Raw genomic sequence first — 21,521 nt, forward strand, 5'->3', positions numbered from 1 at the left:
TTTACATTTTGTGTGTGTGAATGGTGTACCAGCACCAAGACCTTTGGGTTGTTCCTGGGCACCGAAAAATAAAGATATTATTATTATTATTATTATTATTATTATTATTATTATTATTATTATTATTATTATTATTATTATTATTATTATTATTATTATTATTATTATTATTATTAAGTTTAGAAACTGTACGTGGTATCTTCAGAACAAATTGAGGTTGGAAATTCCCTTACTGGTCGGGTAATTATAGCAGTATAGCAAGCTGCCATTGACCACATAATGGGAGGAGAGAATGCGGTCTTCCAAGGGCGAATTTAAGGAAACCTTGTGGCGGGGGCAGTTTGGAGGAGGAGCGGTCCTTCACTCCATTTACCTTTATTACTTTAAAGTCCCGCAATATGAGGGGTATTGCATAAGAGGTGGGTGACATAAATAAAACAAAGGATACAAGTAAAACACCTTAATTACACGTATGTTCACTGTTAAATATGGCTGCTATACAGTTAAAGAAATGTGAATGGGCAAGTGATTTCAGCGATGTCGTGGGGAAGGCGATTACAGTCCGAGGCTGAGCGGTGTAACCATAACGCGGCAAACGTTGTGCCGTGCGCACGAGGCCGAACAACTTGGAGGGGATTACCAATGCAGAGCGAAATGCGTGCCGGATGACTGATGCTGGGCGGATGATGAAGTGAGTTGTAATGGAACGTACGAAATAAGGCTTCGCGCAGTGCATTTCCTGCAGGTTCTTCAACCAGAAAATGAGGGGGGGGGGGGGGGGGAAGGCAAACTTTTCTGTCCCGAAGAAAACTTCTGACTTGGTGTTGGGCGAAAATGGTTCAAGAGAACAAAAATCAGCGAAAAGACGCAGGACCAGGAGAAGACACACACCGACTGTCGCCGGAGAAGACACACACAGACTGTCGCCGGTGACAGTCGGTGTGTGTCTTCTCCTGGTCCTGCGTCTTTTTTTCGCTGTTTTTTTTCTCTTGAACATGCGCCAACTCGCCCAGCAATTCACGCTGCGAAAATGATTATCCACCGCCTGCCCCCCTCTGCGTAAATCTGCCCCTAAGGTCTGCCTATGTCTTGGCGACTTGCGTCAGTATAGAGACAAAAGGGCTTGGGCAGTGCAGTACAACAAAATATTAGTTCCTGAGAGGTATCAGTTTAGGTATGTCCCCAAAGGACGGTGGATGTTTGAGCGCTGTTACTATCTTGATGGCTCAAGAAAAGTGTCATTTTACGACTTGTTATTTCTTTTCCTTTTCGTAAGTGCAAATAAGGGATGCAGTAGTGCACGCCAAATTACTGATTGCTATTGTTGCGTGGAATTGTAGAGACTCTGTGTTCTCTCATAACGCGCCAACTGTAAAATGAACTTTTTCTTCTTTATTTACAATAGAACCACGTATGCATCACGACTATAATCGAAGACTGCAGCCATCTTTTCAAGATTCTGCTTCACGGACACTTTCTACGCAAGAAGGTGCTCACAGGACATTTGTGTAGTTTATGCCTATAGTATGTGCAATTATATCTCGTCTGTATTTGAATATACCTTCAGCTGGTAGTACTGGCAGTGTCCGCTGTTTTTGTTGAGCCCCAAGTTTTTTTTTTGTGCCATTTTCCTGTCATCGGCGTCAGATAATAGGGCGCCTTCATTTCCTTCCTCGTAAAGACAGCGAAAGGTTTTTCTTGGAGGGGAAATTTATCTGCGCCCTCTCGCGTGTCCATTTCTTGTTTGCTCACGTCAATGAGCGCCGGATTGCGGCACTATACAACATCATAATCCACTCGTGTCCTGTATTAGCCAACTCACAAAAGAAAGCGGGAAGTACTACGTATATACTTCTATACCGGAAACCGAGTAATAAAGCTTCGAGGCTCATTAATTATTGTAACAAACGAGTGCACAATAGTCCGGCATTGAAATATTGTTTTTGTTCTGTCATGCATGTGTGAAGGCAGTACGCGTGTTAACGCAGTGGGGACCTACATTCACTGATTAATGTGCGAGTGAGGGCGTTTATTATGAATTGAATAGTCGAAAAGTACCAGCCAGTATTTTTGTTATCTCCTAAAGCAGGCTATCATTGAAACTTTTGTATTGTAAAATGCTCGCATCTGGTGAAACCCAGGACGAAAAAATGACATAGTATGTTTGCAACATTCGATTCAGGGCGAAAGCATGGGCTTTTTTTGGCAACTGATTGTACTGATTTTTCATGCATGATTGACTGAACTGAGACACACACATGATGACTGATTAAATTTTCTGTCCTTTTTCTTCAGCGGGCATGCACAATATTTTGTTCGGGTCAGAACCTCCGGATCAGTGTGCTACGTAAAAGACGACAATGAGCGGGCAGTGATGTGGGACAGAGCGCTATTTTCTGAGGTTAACAACAATAACAACAGAGCGCTCATGCTATGCCGGCTGCCGACAATCATGAGGCGATTTAGCTCGAGTTGCAACCAACGGATTAGTGCTGCGTAGAAGACGACGATGAGGAGCGCTCGTGCTAGGCACATGCACGCAAGAAATTGAGGAAACAACAGCAACAATAGATGGTTTTGCTAGGCTCTGAAAGTCCTGACTGGAGCTTTCGATCTAAATTCAGGATCCAATGGGCTCGAAGAGAACGCATCCGTGGCCTAGACCCATAGATGCCGAAAATGCGCCAAAAACCGACAGTTTTACTCGAGAAACGCTTATAAGCTTTGGGATCACCGCGTGATCTTATTTTTTTGACTGTAAACTGTGGCAAGGAAAAGAAATCGGGGCGCAGGTGGCCGTTTCCTTTGTTGAGAACCATCATGTCGACTACACGACGCTGGTGATGATGAGAACATTTTATTCAATAAAAAGCTTTGCGCCCGCCGAACTGGGAGGGGCCCTTAGACCAGGGCTCCCACGGCCTTAGTTGTTTGCAGCGCCCGCTGAACCAGCTGTGTTTGGTCCTCTATGTGCTTGAGCTGGACAGCGTGGCCTCCAGCGCTGCGCAGCACGCAGTAAAAAGAGAAATTAGACGGCTGTAGTTGATGCTTTTAGGCAGCATAACTAAAAATTCTTGACACACGCATTTTTTAAATCAGAAGTTGTTCATGAACGCAATTTTTTCGCAGCTCCCTCCTCAGGATGCTATAGTTTTTTGCAGGTTATTGCCAAAAATGCACCTAATTGGTTTTCTATGGTAGCCTAAACTACTTAGTACGAGAACAGGACAAACTTTAAAAGCAAGATTTTGCTACGCATCGGAAGAATGGACCACTACCTTCGGTATTTTCATAACAACATCTTACAATATTCCACAGTTGCCTCACAATTAACAGTAATGCCTGAGAAAGCTGGAATAGCGTTCTCAAGCCAGCTTAGCTTGTCGGTTTGTGTGGCTCTATTTTTGCGCAAGTGTAGCACTTAGAAGCAAGCTGCATCTGGAGGAAGTCGCATCTTCGTCCTTCGAATTATAGTGGTTGTCGGTGAGGGGTCGATATTTCTGAAGCAAGGTGTCTCCTTTGTTTTAACGTCACTGGGCTACTCAGGCGCTCAGCACAAGTTCGACGCCGACTGAAAGGTACGGCTCCACCATAACCGCCTCTGTCAGTTGACATGAAGCTTTTCATCTATGAGAAGGTAATCGAAAATTACACGTGAAGAAGGTTTTGATCTAACACGAGGTAACCCCTGCCTAATGCTTGGCTAGTTTAGGGTGAAATCCTTGGTAAATGAGTCTTGGACCCCACCTTGAGTACAAAGAAAAAACCTTGTGTCAGAGCGCTCTTTGATCACAGATGCCTTTCCGCCATAAAAATTCATCATCATGATCATCACTATATATAACGAGGTAATAAAAAATTACATGTGAAGTGTACCTGTGACATGTGAAGTTGAGCTCTTTTTGCGGCTACACGAAGAGGAGAGCGGACGGGGCTGTCTAACTGCATTCCAGCCCTCCTCATAGATTTCTGCTTGGCCTCCAGAAAACAAAGCTTCAAGATGTTTCACCTTTGTGCAATGAAGGAAGCGACAGCGATGCTTGTGCAGTGCACCTTTCTCCTCGCCTTTAAGCGTGCAAAAACTATCAGGTCCACGTTCAACGCGTGACCACGGAAGGCACATTGCAGCGCATGCCCTCTTCCCAGCTCACGTGTCCCTCAACGTGTCCCTCAACTATGAGGGACACGTGAACGTGAATTACAGTACCAATAACTAAATACATCCATTTGAGGGTTTTGGCATAACGGCGGAGTACTAGCGTATAGACGCGTACCGGATTAACTCTTTCCTTACAACGGGAAAATAGGCAATTTCTGGGTGGTGAGCGCGAAAAAGTTATTCGCCCTTAAATACAAAACCTTTACCGTATTGCAGCGCACCATAGTGTAGTTAAAAGAGCTTTGTTTTTAATTACATAAAGAAGCTTACGGTTGTCATATAAATCTTATTGTTGTCATATTCCATTAAAAGCAAGGGAATATTTTAGTGGACCGATTTTACGTACATTGTATCTCGCGTTTGTCCATAGTAACTTGTGTTACTGCCCAGAGACATGGGACGGTACCTACCAAACGTATTTAGAAACAGTTATGCGTTTGCAGAAACGTGCCACTCGTACCATAAACTTCGGAATGGCAGCCGACCCTAGCCGACCACTTTTTCAACAACTGCGAATTTTACCTATATCAGTAGCATACAACCAAAGGTAGCTCAAGTGATAAACACAAGAATAAGAACTAATGATCCCTTTGCTCTAACACTGTTTAGATCACCGCTGAGACAAACAAGAGCCGCCACTAACAATAGATTTAACCTACCGCCACGTCACAACACTTATGGTCAAAGACTATTAGAATACAATGGTGCCCAGATTTAAAATGAAGTTGCCGGTGACATCAAACTCAAACACTTTTTCGGCCTTATTGAAAAATGTTTATCTTGTCGGACCGAAACTCTGGGACTAAATACGTTTGTGTTTTGGTTTTGTGAAATTGTAAACTTATTGTGCGTCTTGTCTCTTGCACTCGCCTTTTTTTTTCTGCGCTTTACATATTTGCAATGCCGTGATTGTAGTACATAACGTCTTTTTGTACTTGTTTTAATGTCTGCCATTTCTTTTGTGAATGTCTTGTATTTGGACCTTTTGCTAGCGTAGTTGACTATGGGTCCAATCGAGTCTGTGTGCATTGATGTTACAAAATAAAAGTAAGAGGGGAAAAAAGGACACATTTTTTGCTTACGAGTAAAAAAAAAATCTTTGGCAAAATTTCACAGACTCGAAGAAAAACGAAAAGTTATTAAAGGGGACCAGAAAGGGGGTCTCAATAAAGGTGCGATATGTCTGGGGTGCTAAAAGGCGACGGTTCATAATTATCCCTCAGCAAGAATTATTTTAATGCGTTTTGTGGAAGCTGAGTTATATGCAGACGGAATTTGAACTTCCGCGTCTTCGCGCCTTTCCCTCTCCTCTCGCAGGCCAAAACGGAGGCGCTCCTCCGCCGGCCCCACCAACGTTAATTAATGTTGGGCCCCACTACCTCGGCCCCTTCCCTGCTTCCTCCGGCTGCGAAATATATTGACTAGCGCAAACACAGAGTAAGAGACAAGAGTAAGAGAAACAAGAGTAAGAGACAGGACACACGCTAGACTTGCAACTGGATCTTTTACTTGAAACACGGTATTTATACACTTTCCTTCTGCGCCACCAGCGCCACCTATCAGTTGCAGTCGCGTCAAATGACGATGAAGAAAATAAAGCTTGAAGGAACAAAATGAACAAGGCACATGCACTCAGGAGCACCCCGAAGACATCTAGCAATACAGGATGAGTGAAATCTAACTTGACAGGGTGCTTTAATGCGGCGCGAAACACAAACGAAAAACGAGGAGGATCTAAAAGTTAAACATAAAAAGGGTGTGCTGTCTGTATCAGATGAAAACTTATCAGGAAGCTAAAACCAGCACGGGAGAACTGCAGCAAGACCGACAACACGTGCCAACAGCACCAATGTTCAGATAAAGGACGGAATACCAGGGCCTACCGAAAGTGTATAAATACCGTGTTTCAAGTAAAAGATTCAGTTGCAAGTCTAGCGTGTGTCCTGTCTCTCACTCTTACTTTGGTCCCTGTCTGTTTTTGCGCTAGTCAGTATGTTTCACTGCTACAACCAACTAGCCCAAACGAAATCCCTAGCATCCTCCGGAACCCGACCGCGGCGGCTGCGTTTTTATGGAGGAAAAACGGTAAGGCGCCCGTGTGCTGTGCGATGTCAGTGCACGTTAAAGATCCCCATGTGGTCGAAATTATTCCGGAGCCCTCCACTACGGCACCTCTCTCTTCCTTTCTTCTTTCACTCCCTCCTTTATCCCTTCCCTTACGGCGCTGTTCAGGTGTCCAACGATAAATGAGACAGATACTGCGCCATTTCCTTTCCCCCCCAAAACCAATTATTATTATTATTATCCTCCGGCTGCGGCGCGCGGAGTGGGCGCGGCCGCGGTAGCGCGTGACGTCTGAAAGAATTTGACTCTGTGAACCAATGATAACCTCTGGCTGCCGACGTCATTTCCAAGACGTGACGTCGTCTGCCAAGTTTTCGTACGCGCGTCGCCTCGAGGTGCGAAAGCGGGAGTTTTTAAAAATGTAAATTTCCCGCTCGCTTTTGAGGTCTCGTACGCGGCATGGACGCTCGGTGGCCTGTACTCTACATAATGCAAGCATTTTAAAGCCAAGCTTAAACACCCCTTTCTGTGGCACTTTAAGTGTATTCAGCGAGAAAACTAGGAGGATAAGAAATCCGGAATATGTGTTTATGTTGTCACTTTGTCAGAAACGAGTATTCAAACTTACAAAACTTTTCATCCCGCGCTTCCCGATCAGTAAAAGGAAGAAATAGGTTGCTCTCGTGAATCTTTTCGGGCTGCTCCGCAGTACCCTGTCAAGGTCGACCTCGGGCTCCCTTGGAGAAAATTCGATGCGCTTCATTGCTGGTTGCAAATAATCGTTCAGAACATGCCCTGTACTTTCATAGAGGCTCTGAAAGCAACGATTCTCCTGGACAACGCAAATACGAAAGTTACAAGCGGGCATTTGTCGATACTTCGAGCTGAGCGGAGCAGATATCTCTGTTCGAACTAAAAGCAGACACATGGACGTCCCATTTTCGCACAAAGCTGTTTCTTCGATCTGCAAGGAACGTGTCGATGCGGTGTAATCGCTATAAACACCGCCTTTGCTGAGAATGTCCGGTACGAGACGAGGACTCCCCTTTGTACGTCGTTATGTCTGTCAGTGGCTGCGGAAGCCGACGTGTTTATTGAAGAAAACCAGAGAAGAATGTGCATCATCCCGTGGGAAGTTGGGCACCGAAATTAGAGGAAAGAGGAATGACCGCGCAAGAAGGAAAAGAATAATCCGTCGATCGACATGGCTCAGGTCAAGATTATAGAAACACTTACTCCATGCCTGCCGGGCATACAGAGCGGCGGCAGCCGCGCTGACGGACTTGCGCAACGACCAAGGATACGAGCTAATGGACAAGCAAGCTGATTTCCTTATACCGCTTGATAAACACACGCTCGGATTACGGGTGTCGGCCGGCCGATTCGCTCTTTTCTAGAACTACAGCGGCACAAGACCTTGCTCTAGAAATACCGGTGCTATTTGTTGACCAAGGTTCGATACATACCCCACACCCTTCGCAACGTCATTCTGCAAAAGTAGGTTCAGTCTAAAGCTCCGCCAGGACGTTTTTGTTTGGAAATGGGGGGGGGGGAGGCTTTGTCCTTGCAATCGAAACGGCACTATCTAGAAGCTGAGAAACGTCGCCAATGGTTTGTTGGGGCTGTTACATGAACCGGCGTGAGATTACTGCTGCCAGTCGTATCGAGAAACTTCGTTGGCTCTAACGGAGGCTAAGATTCAGGGGTGTCAGCTCTTTCATCTGTCCACAAGGTTACTTGGGTATACAAGAGCTACATGGTTGAGCAACCTCTGAGCCGCCTTAGGATGCAATAATTCTCTCCCGACTGGTGCGCCGGTCAACTGCGAGGTTGCGGAAGCTTCACGGCCGCACCCGCCAGGCAGTCTCTCATAGAAAAAGCTCTTTGAAACAGTTGCAAGCATTAATTGTATGGTTCGCGTTCGACTACAACTTTGATGTGCTCCCGATCATTCGTTCCGGTAGCAAAAAAACAACAACGAATATGCCAACGGGGCTGTTGGCACTAAAGCCACAGAGTCACCGTGGCGGGTTGAAATTATTCGATTCCCAAACCAATATAAAGAGCATTCCACCCCCTGACTTTTCGAAGGAAACGCCATGCTTACAAGAGTTTATGTTGACCAGAATCGAAGTTGCCATTTATTCATGACTTGGTCGCGTTCCTCTCGCGGTAGACCAATTTACGCAGTCGGGAAGCGTCATATTAATTTTGCCTGCGAAAGATAGGGAGAGATAAGTTCATCTGGAAATAGAGCAGCACAAGGCAACCAATTTTTCTGCATGTTTCTGACGTCTGTGTTCGTTTTTGCAGTAGTAATGTATTTGAACGTGCAGAAGCACAAGTAAACTGCACCTAAAGGACGTACTGAGGACGGTGAACAACAGAGTTTCGCTTATGTCATCCTGGTTCATGTCAGTATCAGCGGAGAAGTTGACCAAAGAGGCATTTATTCGGCCGGGAAGCTCCTGGCGCACTTCAGAGTGGTGCCAGTGTCGCGTTGCCATTAGTGTGAGCGTATATATATATATATATATATATATATATATATATATATATATATATATATATATATATATATATATATATATATATATATATATATATATATATATATATATATATATATATATATATATATATATATATATTGTATTCTGTAGGGGTTCCAATGCGCCAGTTTACAAGTGTAAGTACAGTATTACGACAAACGCGACTGTTCGTTTTAAAGGTTTATTGTGCCAACAGTTTCGGGAATGGTATTCCCTTCGTCAGCCTGCCCTGTAAGCCTGCCCTGACGAAGGGAATACCATTCCCGAAACTGTTGGCACAATAAACCTTTAAAACGAACAGTCGCGTTTGTCGTAATACTGTACTTACACTATATATATATATATATATATATATATATATATATATATATATATATATATATATATATATATATATATATATATATATATATATATATATATATATATATATATATATATATATATATATATATATATATATTACCGGCAACTCGACACTGGCAACGTGACACTATATATATGTGTGTGTGTGTGTGTGTGTGTGTGTGTGTGTGTGTGTGTGTGCGCGTGTGTGTGTGTGTGTGTGTGTGTGTGTGTGTGTGTGTGTGTGTGTGTGTGTGTGTGTGTGTGTGTGTGTGTGTGTGTGTGTGTGTGTGTGTGTGTGTGTGTGTGTGTGTGTGTGTGTGTGTGTGTGTGTGTGTGTGTGTGTGTGTGTGTGTGTGTGTGTGTGTGTGTGTGTGTGTGTGTGTGTGTGTGTGTGTGTTAAGGAAGCCAACAAGAGCATCGTGGGTTCGGATCCCACCGGCGGCATGGTTGTTTTTTCTGCTGCTTTATAAGTAATTTTCTTTAAACCGATTGATTGGCACTACAAATTAAAAAGAAAAAAATTAAAAACTTTCCCCCATGCACCTTGGTTTCGGTGATTGTTGGCTTCCTTAACATGTTTTTCAAACGAGCCCCTCATTTTCTTTACCTTGTCTGCTAATAGCTTAACGGGGGTCTCGGTTCTGGCAGTCTTGTTGCCATAGGCAGCATAAGAGGGCTCTCGCACAGTTTCCGCCCTCGCCGTTAGATGACGTTCTACGTCACACTCGCGGTATTACAGGACGTGCTACGTCCACCGCTATGGTCGAGGTTGGCGCTGGTGAACACTCTCAAGGTTCGCTTACACCCGGTAAACATAAATACCCACGAAAGCAGCAAATTGGACAGCCGTCGCCGTAGCTCAGTTGGTAAGAGCACCGGACGCGATATTCGGTGGCAACTATCCTCTCACTTGATATCCGCCATGTAGCATAGCCTATGTCTAAAAGTGTGTTTCGCTGTATGTTTCTGAAGAGTTGTGACAGACTAGTTTTGAACGCCCGGTATAGTGACCGCGTATGAAGCGTCTGGAATATTCAAGACGTGTATACTATTCTTTCCGGTCACATTATGTTTGGACTTGAACCTGAATTTATTTTGTTATAAATAACTTCTTTTCCTTGATATTACCCCTTGTACCCCACCGAAACTTCCAAGACACCCTGACTGAGTGCTGCAGTGATCGTTTTTTTCCCTCAGCTGTGTGTAGTATTCTCTTTAGTGCTTGAGCGAAGAACGTAGCATTGAGGCAGCGCACAAAAAAGGCTAGGGCAGTACGGACAACACTTGCAACTAAATTACATCAGAATGCGCCCCATCGGTGAGAAAATCCGCGCATGTGCTAACATTAAAAGACTGCAGAAAACAACTATAATAATATTTTATGTTCTTTAAACATTTTCTTCGCCACCTGAAGCACATGAAATCGGGAAATGTAGATACTCGCGCACCAGTACCCCTTCCGTTTATCTTCTGGGCAAAGAACTAATTTTTTTCGAAGACTTCTTGAGCTCATCCAATAGTATTCCTGCACACTCATTCCTCTCTTTAGCTTTCACTGATTGGCTTTTAGGTTTTGTTATCATCATTGTTTTCAGCAATATTTCAAAGGTTGCGCATGGGCGTTTTTTGCTCGTTGTTGGTACCTATTACGATTTCATTCAGTTGCAAATGTAGCGCTTGTCCTACCCTCGCCTTTTCTGTTCGCTTTCCTAAAGCTATATTTGGGCCAGCATGAACTTTGGGACGCATCAACGTACACAGACACATGGAACACGGAACGTTGATGTGTCCCAATGTTCATGCTGGCCCAAAGATGGATTCATACCAACTGGCCCAGAGGAATGCCATTTTGTCTTAAAGCTACGTTCTTCGTTCAAGAACAATGTCTCATCAACTGACCTCTCAGTATACCTTGATGTAGAAATGGTTTTTTTCCGTACTGTACATAATACATAATATTTATTCTTCGTTAATTTCACAGAAACTTTCCTTTGTCATGTTTTAGTCTAAATTAAGCCTCTCAGTAGTGCCCGTAGTAGCGCGTGTCGTTTCAAGTTTAAACGAACTTGAATACACGTCGTATTTTTTGAGGAAACATTGTTCCGACGTAGTTCACTCACGTGATTTCGATTCAGGCGAAATTCTAGAGGTCCGTGTACTGTTAAGCGAAAAAAAACAACAACTGTGCTCCTGTGCACCAGAATCCGAGTTCTTCTCTACTAGTATATACAGGCATGTACAGAGCTGGCTGTGCAATCTATCAGACGCATTTGGAAGCGTATTGCGAGATGAACAGAATAATATTGGCACCAATGTTTTCATAAATTGTGTTTGATCACAAAACTTTGCGCCTAGGCGGTTAAGTGGTCAAAAGCAGCAGTACTGTTTCTATGTGTTTCGCTCAACACGACCGCCTGTTATGTTTGCGGAAGAGCGAAGAGCAGATTGAACACTTCCGATTCGCGGTTAAAAACAGGAAGTAGCCGAATTCGTTGTGTTAGCTCTTGGCGTCGATGACCAAGCTTGGAGCGACGGAAGAAGAGCTGAGCGGAAGCGGAAGTGCTTTAGCCAAACACAGCGCCCTTTGTGAGGGCCATCGCCGGATATACATCCGGTACTGCTGTGTCCGTGATGTAGAGATAAGCAATGTGTATTATGTCCTGGTAAAAACGTGGCTGAAGCAAGCTCAAAGTTTTTGCCGCCGACAGTTGAAACCTCACTGGATGAAAGGTTATTGTTTCCTGAAACTACGTGGTATAGAGGGAATTCAGCACTTTGCTTCCTACAGGGCGCGTTTGGTGTTTGTGCGCGTTGACAAGACAGCGACTATACGCTGCGTGAATTGCGGAGCAGTGGGCGGAGCTTCAGCTCGTTCATGAATCAACTAATGTGTTTCCTCATAGGTTATTGTGACGATATTTCAACGTAGAACACACACAGATACACATGGAGCCGCCGCGGTGCCGCTTTGGTTGTGGCGCACGCCTGCTCACCCAAAAGACGCGGGTTCGATCCCGGCCGCGGCGGACGAATTTCGATGGAGGCGAAATTCTAGAGGCCCGTGTACTGTGCGATGTCAGTGCACGTTAAAGAACCACAGGTGGTCGAAATTTCCGGAGCCCTTCACTACGGCGTCCCTCATAGCCTGGGTCGCTTTGGGACGTTTAACCCACATAAACCATAAACCAGACAGATACGCACGGAATCTTTGAGCTAGTTAAGTACAACCCACGGTTATTCTTCCGCCTGTGTGCGGTTAAAGGCTGTTTCACATGATGCGATTGTATCCGAAGCACTGCACGATTTCCGACGTTTTGCGACAAAACAGCGCGTCGGTGTCGTCGCAAACCCTTTGCGACAGACTTCCAACGAGTTGGTCGCACTGCCGCACCGTCGGGGCGATTGTTGCGAACGGTCCAGCCGTCAACCAATAAAATTTCAAGGGAAGCTGGTTGTTCGCAGTTGCATATCTAATAACAAGCGCAGAAAACCCTTAAATGTTTTATCGAACATCAAAATTCACGACAGATCTGCAGAATTACTCACGGCTATAAAATAAACGCATAGAAAAATGTATCACATTTATATTCGCCAAAGAATTTCTTGCCTGTGAAAAGCTGCTCGCGCCGCTCCGATTGAAATCGTTAGCACTTGAAATAGCGGTTGCGATTGGCGTCGCAACGACAATGCGAGGGGGCCGTATTTTGTCGTGCGCGTCGCAGTATATGAACCAGCCTTACGGGATGAAAAAAAATGCACTTGAAACAGGTATAGGGATTACACATCGCAAGGCAAGAGTTTCCGTGCCAAACATACGCAGGCGTTACTCGTACGCAAACACTCGATGTATACAAGAATTCGCAGCCATGACGGGTTCATGAGAAATGGGCAAACAAAGCACGTTTCAAGTGCCTTTATTATTCTAATGGAGAGAGTACAGGCTCTAGAGGGACGAATGTCCAATCCACGAATGACGATGGCTAGGAGACTTATTGCTTTGTCGGAGGTCGTACAACCACGGGTACGGCCAACACCAACACGGAAGTCGAGTCGGTGCTGGTATACGGCATGGGCGAGCAGGCGTAATCCGGAGGGCAGTCCAGGTCCAGGAGGACCGAGGCGAGACAGATGCCCCCCGCCGCAGGCGCCGCTCTTCGCCCGTCAACTCTTCAGGGAGCCGAGGGAACGAGGTCTCCCTTTTTTCCCCATACGCAAGTAAATAGCAAGCGTGCCTCAGCGCGGCGTGGTGAAACGGGCGGAGGGTCGAGTGCGCACTCTCACTACACCTGAGTGACTCGCATGCGTCGCCTTGTGGCGTTCGAACGCTCGATGATGGCGGAGGAAATGCGGTACGCGTGTAGCCGGCACAGGTAACCGGTTTCACTGCTCTCCATAAGGTTTAAGGCCACGCCTTCTGGTAAGGAGGTTGGCGAGCTGTGGGCTCGCCCAACACAAGGCGCATCATCAAGGGGGGATAAAGACCGGTTTATTCCTGGTCATAAAAGAAAAGAGAACGTTTGCACTTTGCTGCGTAAACCAGTGAGAGCTGTGTGACATCTACGCAGATATTGCAGCCCCCACGTTTAGATTCGCAGGGGCCCGGCACTTGAGTTCTCGACCGCTAGCGCGACGCTCGGCAGCAGCTTCGTTGAGATTACCTTCTTCATTGTCGTGTGACACGCCACCCACTCCCCTCCCCCGCAGCTTACATCGTGTTTTTCTGGCTGAATAGAAGCGAGTAACACCTATGCATTTTTGAAAGCACGGACATCCGTCGGGACAGTTGGTCGAGCTCTCGCTGTTATAAAGCAACGACACCGTGCGGACGTTATTGCGACGATGCTATATATAATACTGCGTTCCCGTTAGCCAAACACATTGCTGGCTGTTTCGCTGTGCGCCTGATTCTTCGCTACAACATTCTCAACATCACGAGGCGGCACCAGCAAATTAAATGCTTTGTGTGACGCGATGCAAGAGACTGGACTTCCGGTGACGCAGCCACTCAGTCCAGGTACCGCTTCTGCCTTCATATCGACGCTGGCCGCTGGTGGACAGCCGCTGCAGAATCAGGATGGACGCTGCTTCCTCAGGCACCGTCCTCGAAAGTGTCTGCGGCTGGCCCGGGATTCCAGAACCACGGTGCCGGCGATCAGCGCTACCATGGCCCAGAAGCGCTGGCTACGTACTCTCCAATGGGCCGCTTGCGTACTAGCGTGACTATCGGCGAAGAACAGGCCGGACATGCGCAGTGGCGCTAACAGGAGCACTCGCTCGCACCTGAACGAAGGCAACATCGCACGCGTACGGCGAAATCATGTGTGCAGTCTCAGGGCCCCGTGCACGCGACCATTGCAACGTGTCATCGCTATGATTAAGTCGAATATCGACAAAGGTAATCTTCACAATCACTCGAGTGAATTTGCTCGATTTGTTCGGTGTTGCTTCAACAGTGAGTGGTCCCATTTCACTATTTCATCACTTGACAACTCATTATTACATCATAGCTACCAGTGAAGTGATCCACTCTACAAGGCAAAATTTTCCCGGGTTGACAAGAAAGTGACTCAACTGTAACTAAAAAGCCTGCACAGTGCTTGACGTGCCTAACCTGGGCTTCAATTATTTGGCTGCTGACTTGCCGATGAACCATCCTTAAGCAATCTAATATCTCTGGACCTTCCCTAAAAGTGTGCACCTTGTTGATTCTACCCTCAGAATAGTTAAGGAATGCTCTTTCTCAGCAACTTGACCGTCGTTTCTTTCTTGGCGATGGGAAATAGAAAACGAACACGCAAAATTTCGCAAATAGTGGTGGATACATGAGCGCCAACCGCATCAACGCCAGTTTCTTGTGAGAAGGTAAAAATTTTCCACCACTTCCCCACCTCGCCACCCCCTTTCCCCGTAGAAAAGAAAAATCACTGTCTATACTTTCCTTCAAGGTGTTTATTTCCGAGGCCTCTTTTATGGCGACAGAAAGGTAAATAAACATTGGTTTAGCCGACATCCACGACGACCTTTGCCAAAACACACTTATAGCCGTAACAGCCGTAACGCTTATGGCAGCACCAAGAGGCGACTTCTTTGGTTCCTTTTCAAATTTAGTTTGTTTTACCCGAGGATAGCTTTATAACATTTACCGCGCCATTACCGCGTTTTTTAGCGAAACTCTTAAATTACGTTCACTAAACATGCCGTGTAATTATCGCTGGAGCCCCCAGTATGTCACAAAATCTATACCCTGAACGCTAGATACCACCTCTCGCTAACGTTCCGGAATTTCGGGGCGCAGTTTCGGTTGACCGCTGCCACATGCCCTGCTGGTGCTTGTGCTGCCACAGCTGGCTTTTTCTCCTTTTTTTCACAGAGTAACCGCACTGCCAAAACGCCTCCCAAGTGTGCTCATGAATGACAAATCTAAAATTACTCTAGAAGAGTTTTGGAAGTTTTGCGAAATTCGGATGTCATGGGTTCGGATTCCACCGGCGGCATGCGGTTGCTTTTTCTTCTGCTTTTATTAATCTTCCCCTGAGGAAAAACCACAAATTAAAAAAAAAGACATACCCTATGCTCCTTGGTTTCTGTGGCTGTTGGCTTCAGTCATATATGCCATAACGAGCACCTCTTTTCTCGTCACTTGTATGCTTAGTAGTTTAACGAGGGTTCGATTCTGGTAGTCTTGATGCCATAGGTAGCATAAGAGGGTTCTCGCCCAGCTTCCGTCCTTACCGTTCGATCACGTTCCTACGTGGCACTCGTGGTAATACAGGACGTACTACATCCGCCGCTATGAACGAGGGTGGCGCTGGTGAACACTCACAAGGTTCGCTTACCCAACACATAAATACCCTCGAAAGCAACAGACTGGACAGCCGTCACCGTAGCTCAGTTTGTAGAGCACCAGATGCGAAATTTTGATGTCGTGTTCAGATCCCTCCGGCAGCATGTATCTGTTTTTTCTTCTGCTTTTTATTAATCTCCCATGGATGAAAAACCTCAAATTTAAAGGAGCAAAAAAAAAGAAAAGATGATTCCTTACGCTCCTTAATTTCGGTGGCTGTTGTCTTCCGTCGTGTGTGCCATAACAAGCACCTCTTCTCCCTTCACTTATATGATTACTAGAGTAGTTGACATGGATCCATAGAAAGCAAACTGTTTTATGATTTGTACGAAGTGTGTCGTCCCACGCATGCAATACTTTCCGTAGACGATTCGCACAGTACATAGCAGGGGCTGCCTTGTACATGGCTAACTGGTGCCGAAATTCCAATTACGTTTCCTTGCCGGTAGCGTGCGAATCCAAGTAGCATCGTGGCACGCGCGGCATGTTTTCTTTTTTTTCTTTCCTGCAAAATCATTCCTTACCCGCGTGCACATCCGAACGTACGGGTTTACTTATTACCGCCTCATGTCGGTTGAAATACAGCGGAAATTCGCGTTTTTTTTTCGTACTTTGAGCCGTTGTACCTGCAGGAGGACAAATGCCACAGCCGGTAAAGGTGGCCATGTCCTCATTCAGTAATTCTCAGAACATGTGCTTCAGCAAACGTCGTGTTCGCCTTTATTTCACTCTCTGTGACCCTCTTTCTTTATTTCCCTCCAAAATCATCCTCCCGCTTCCTGCCCTCCATTTGAATGCCACGTAAAGGGTCACAACGTTATGACGTTTTTTTTTCTCTCCCTTTTCTTTGGCGCCCGCCGGTGCATGCCTATCGCGACGCTCTGGTCGCGCGCCGGACGTCAGGGACCGATGTGACCGGGCGAGGACACCACCGCCGGGGCCGAGCGTCCGGTCACTACACGTCAGTGGCGGCGCACACCCTGCCAATGCGGCAAGCGCACCGCGGCGCCGGCGGCGTCGCTCTATGCGCGGTCAGCAGCATCGTGGTGGACGAGGTGCCGGAGTAGGACGTCTTGGCGCACAGCCGCAGAGGACGAGCGGCGCTGCCAGCGTTCGGGCCCGTGGTCAGCGTCAGCCGGGACCGCACCGACCAGCCTGCGATAAAGGAGAAGGCACCTGTGACTGCGCGAAGGGTTTTTATAGGTGCAGGGAGACATTAAAAAAATATAAACCAGTGATCTATGAACGCAAATAAAAGGAAATAAATAGAACAATACACGAGCAAAAGAGCAGCAGCAGTTACCCAAAAAGTTCGCAGTTAAAAAAAAACATTCCGAACTGCAGAAATATTCTTAGGAAAAATTGGAGAAATGTAGCGCAAGCGATGTAGAAAATACCTTGAAGTTAGAAGGGTTTTACGTGTAAGGTTGCAATAGTACATGGCTGAGCTCAATCTCTGTCTTTTTCTCTCTCTCTCTCTCTCACACACACACACACACACACACACACACACACACACACACACACACACACACACACACACACACACACACACACACACACACACACACACACACACACACACACACACACACACACACACACACACACACACACACACACACACACACACACACACACACACACACACACACACACACACACACACACACGCACACGCACACGCACGCGCACACACACACACACACACACACACACACACACACACACACACACACACACACACACACACGCGCGCGCACACGCACGCACGAGCGAGTTTTTTTTTAAAGGGCGGTATTTAAGAGACGTTAGTCGCTCTAAGTTACGGCGGCTGAAAAAAAAGATTGATTAAAGATATAGTACTCTAAAGATTAGTGGAGCATGTTTGAATGACACCGCCAATGGTGCAGATTGCCACCCATTAATTATATTATTTTGTTCTCAAAATAGTAACAAACCTTCTACTGTGTGGCATTTCCTGTACTTTTGTGAATAATTTTTCAATATATGGCCTCGTGTTTTCCTCAATGCGGCAGCGCCGCAGCTGCCGCCTTGAGTCATGCAAAAACAGCCAGACTGTTTCGTTGCAGAAGGGATCGGAAATAAGACTGCGTGGCTTAAGCTCAGCGGTTCGTGTTTATAAGTGGCTGAGGTTGCGGATAGCCGAACAGAACTTGTAGGCCTCATGCCAAATGACGCTGCTACTGAGGGGATAACAACATGCTTGTAAATCATTTATATCGCAACCGCAGGCTGCGATAAATGCTCTATAGAGAGTATAAGTCTCTGGTGAACCTTCGTTGCGCGCAGATTATAAACGCGCTCCTAATGAAGTGTTAAAACAGGGGCCAGTTGGTGCTGCATCTTATTTTACGGCGTGCTACAGCACAACACTGCTGAAGATGAGACAGACGAAAAAACAGACACGTACAAACGAGGCACATACCCACGAAGAAGGTGTTACATGTATAATAAACGGTTGCTAGTTCGTGCCTCATTTGTACTTGTCAGTTTCTTGGGTTGTCTCAACGTCAGCAGCGTTGTGTTCTAGCGCGCCGTAAACCAAGATCTATAGAGACCAGCGCAAGCGCTTTTTCCTGGCTCCTTTCACTCGCAGATTCCGCCGCTTCGAATCGGGAATTAAATTCCTGACCTCGGTACCCCCTCAGATGTTTTTACCCGCTGCTCTACCATGCCGAGGCCAGGCGCTGATGGAGCTACATGCGGCGCAGTCACCGAGGACTCGAAGTAATTTGCTGAGGTCCCGTGAGGCGCGCTGTAAGCTCGATGCCTTCACCACAACTCTCCGCTCGGAAGTTCCGAAATGCGGTCTGAATCGAGTATTTCGCGCTGTCGGGGGCGTGGGCTCACAGGGCTGCACCCTATGAAGAGGTGCGTCTCACTTGGTTTGCTCAGGCTTTGCTCTACGGAGAAAGTTATAGAGAGAAAACGCCCGCAATTACTACCTTATAAAAACAGCCGCCGCGGTGACTGAGTGGTTATGGCGCTCGGCTGCAGACCCGAAAGACGCGGGTTCGATCCCGGCCGCGGCGGTAGAATTTCGATGGAGGCGAAATTCTAGAGGCCCGTGTGCTGTGCGATGTCAGTGCACGTAAAAGAACCCCAGGTGGTCGAAATTTCCGGAGCCCTTCACTACGGTGTCCCTCATAGCCTGAGTCGCTTTGGGACGTTAAATCACCCATAAACCATAAACTACCCTATAAACGTTTAAATGCAGCACGTTGGAGCCTGCCGGTCATTTCACCAGTTCTAAGGAAATAGTACTGCTATTCTGTGCAGATTTTCACAAAAACTTTCGTCCCGACCCTTTCCTGGCTGCAGGGTTGATCACGACGAAAAAGTATGACTCGAGCGATGCCTACACCGGCAAGGTGTGAGCGAGTAGACAACTCAGCAGCAAGCAGCAAAGGCATTGAATTGAGGTAGAGAAGCTGGCGATGGCTGCTTTGCGTGTCAAGACGCGAGCTGCTTTGCAGGAAGAGAGACCGGGTGTAGCTGCAGTAGTTCGGGGCAAAATCTGAGCTAGCGACTAACCCCTTTTATGTCCCGGGTACAGATATAGTGTAAAAAAAGTTACGGAGGGCACTTAAGACTACTTACGTGCTGCTAATGCGAAATCACCATAAAGGCCTTTGACCTGAAGGATTTCGTTGCCGATGAGGCATATAATGATATCGCAATAATAAAAACGATCGTAATGAACACAGACGTTTTCCGCAGCGTAAGGCTGTGCTTGCGGAGCACAGGATAAGCTTTCAAGTTTTTCAGCTAAGCATACCATTTATTGCAGGGCACTTTGATGAGCCTGAGATCTCCGTGCATAACCAGTATGGTCAGTCATGCTCTGTTCGTTCACCGTAGCAGGATAAATGGGTTGAATTTTGGATTACTGATATTGTTTCACTTTATTGCTGCGCAAACAAAATTATTTCTCAAGACGAGTACTGTTAATTTTAAACAGTTATTTTCGTTTTTTTTCCAAAGACTGAATGCCTACATCTTATCAGCTTTCTTTCATGCCTAGAGTTCTGGGCTTTAGTAATAAAATACGAAGCAAACGCGACCAGAGTGAGTCCTCTGCAAACAGGGTGTAGAAATTGTGCGCTATTGTTTGGAATTTTAAAGAGAGAGAGAGAAGATATAAAATCAGTTACGAAAAAAGAAAAGGTGTTTTAACGAAAGGGGTATGATCAAGTAAAGAAGACTCCTTCCTGACGCGACATTACGGTCTAAGATCGTGATGGAAAGGGAATCAAAGGGTAGAAAGGTAAACGGCTTAGGTGTGTAGAGTGACGACGTTTGCGCTTAAGGCTTTGAAAATCCTCCGCGCTGTCAGGTTGCAGACAGCGAAAGTAAGAGGTGAACAGTCAAAAAGCAGGATAATGGGGAAAATAAAAAGAAAATAAAGCACTGAACACGGGATTAGACTTGTCCGAGGCGCTCAAGCGACATCTGGCAGAAGCCGCCGTGCGTTCAAGAATCTCCCCTGCTCTCCTCAGTGTGCGTCGCCAAGTAGACGAAGCCTGCACACCCTCGCTCCCTCTCCTCGCCTGTCGTCTCACGCGCGGCTTGATCGATCTCGCCGCCGGAGGCAAACAATATCTTGGTCACTGTGGCGCAACGTCTGGAGTTTTCAGCCGATTACGCGCCGTAATGGAACTTGTGAAATAAGCAGACCCTGCGCTCGATGTTGCATGCGCGGAGACGAACGGGAGAGATGAGAAGAGAATCGCCCTTACCCGACCAGACGGCTGAGGCTGTCCGCGGAATGAAACACGGCATACGAGGAGCTGTGTCCCGATGACAGTTCTACTTTTATTGCTGCCGGTCTCATCAGCCTCTGTGAGCTTGAATTTTTGCCGCGGCGCGATATACTGCCGAAGGCCGGTGCAGAAGCACTCGAAAGAAACATGTTATGCAGGTAACACCGATGGACCCGGGGTCATGTTGAGAATTATTGACTAAATTCTACAATAACGAGGTCCATATTCACTTCTACTACGCGAACGCGATACACATACATTGCCGCTAAAAGTGAGTGGTCTCATGTCACTGTCGTACGAGAAGACTGCTATCTGCTTCAGCGGTTGATCAGCGGTTGAGGCTGCGCTAACCCATTGGCTAGTAAAAGGTATGCTCAGACAACGGTCCGTCTGTCTGGGCCAAGTTCCCTGTGCTTGTTCAAGCTTGGGCTTGCAGAATTGTGCCGCTTCGTCTCTCGAGCCTTCACTTCACAAGAAGAAGCACGAAGTTCTGTGTTGCAATAGACAGGAAACTTCTGCTTCTGCAGCAATTCACATCAGCACAAGCCTCTGCACGCGTCGTTTTTTTTTCCAGGTAGTTCACGTTGGCTGAGAAAGTAAAAAGCCAAGAGCAGCACACCAACGATAGGATGAATGTTGTCGTGTTGCGGGCATTGAATGCGGCTTTTCGACAGCATCACGATTGCGTGTGAATTGTCTTGTAACGAAGTGATATCATTTTTTTCTGCACTAGCCTTTCAAGGTATTACACGCTTTCAGGCTCATAG

At 46.4% G+C, this 21,521-nt stretch overlaps 1 protein-coding gene across 1 annotated transcript in view; it reads right to left on the reverse strand.

The window, feature by feature from the left end:
* Positions 1-16,664: 16,664 nt before the first annotated feature.
* The window catches only part of LOC144095708 (QRFP-like peptide receptor), a 207,890-nt gene continuing 203,033 nt past the window's right edge, over positions 16,665-21,521 (reverse strand). Inside the window, exon 7 of the mRNA XM_077629357.1 lies at positions 16,665-17,122. Coding sequence (XP_077485483.1) covers positions 16,923-17,122 — 200 coding nt within the window. The 3' untranslated portion in view covers positions 16,665-16,922. The remainder of the gene's footprint in view (positions 17,123-21,521) is intronic.

The sequence above is a fragment of the Amblyomma americanum genome, chromosome 1 (assembly GCF_052857255.1).
Source record: "Amblyomma americanum isolate KBUSLIRL-KWMA chromosome 1, ASM5285725v1, whole genome shotgun sequence".
NCBI lineage: Eukaryota > Metazoa > Arthropoda > Arachnida > Ixodida > Ixodidae > Amblyomma > Amblyomma americanum.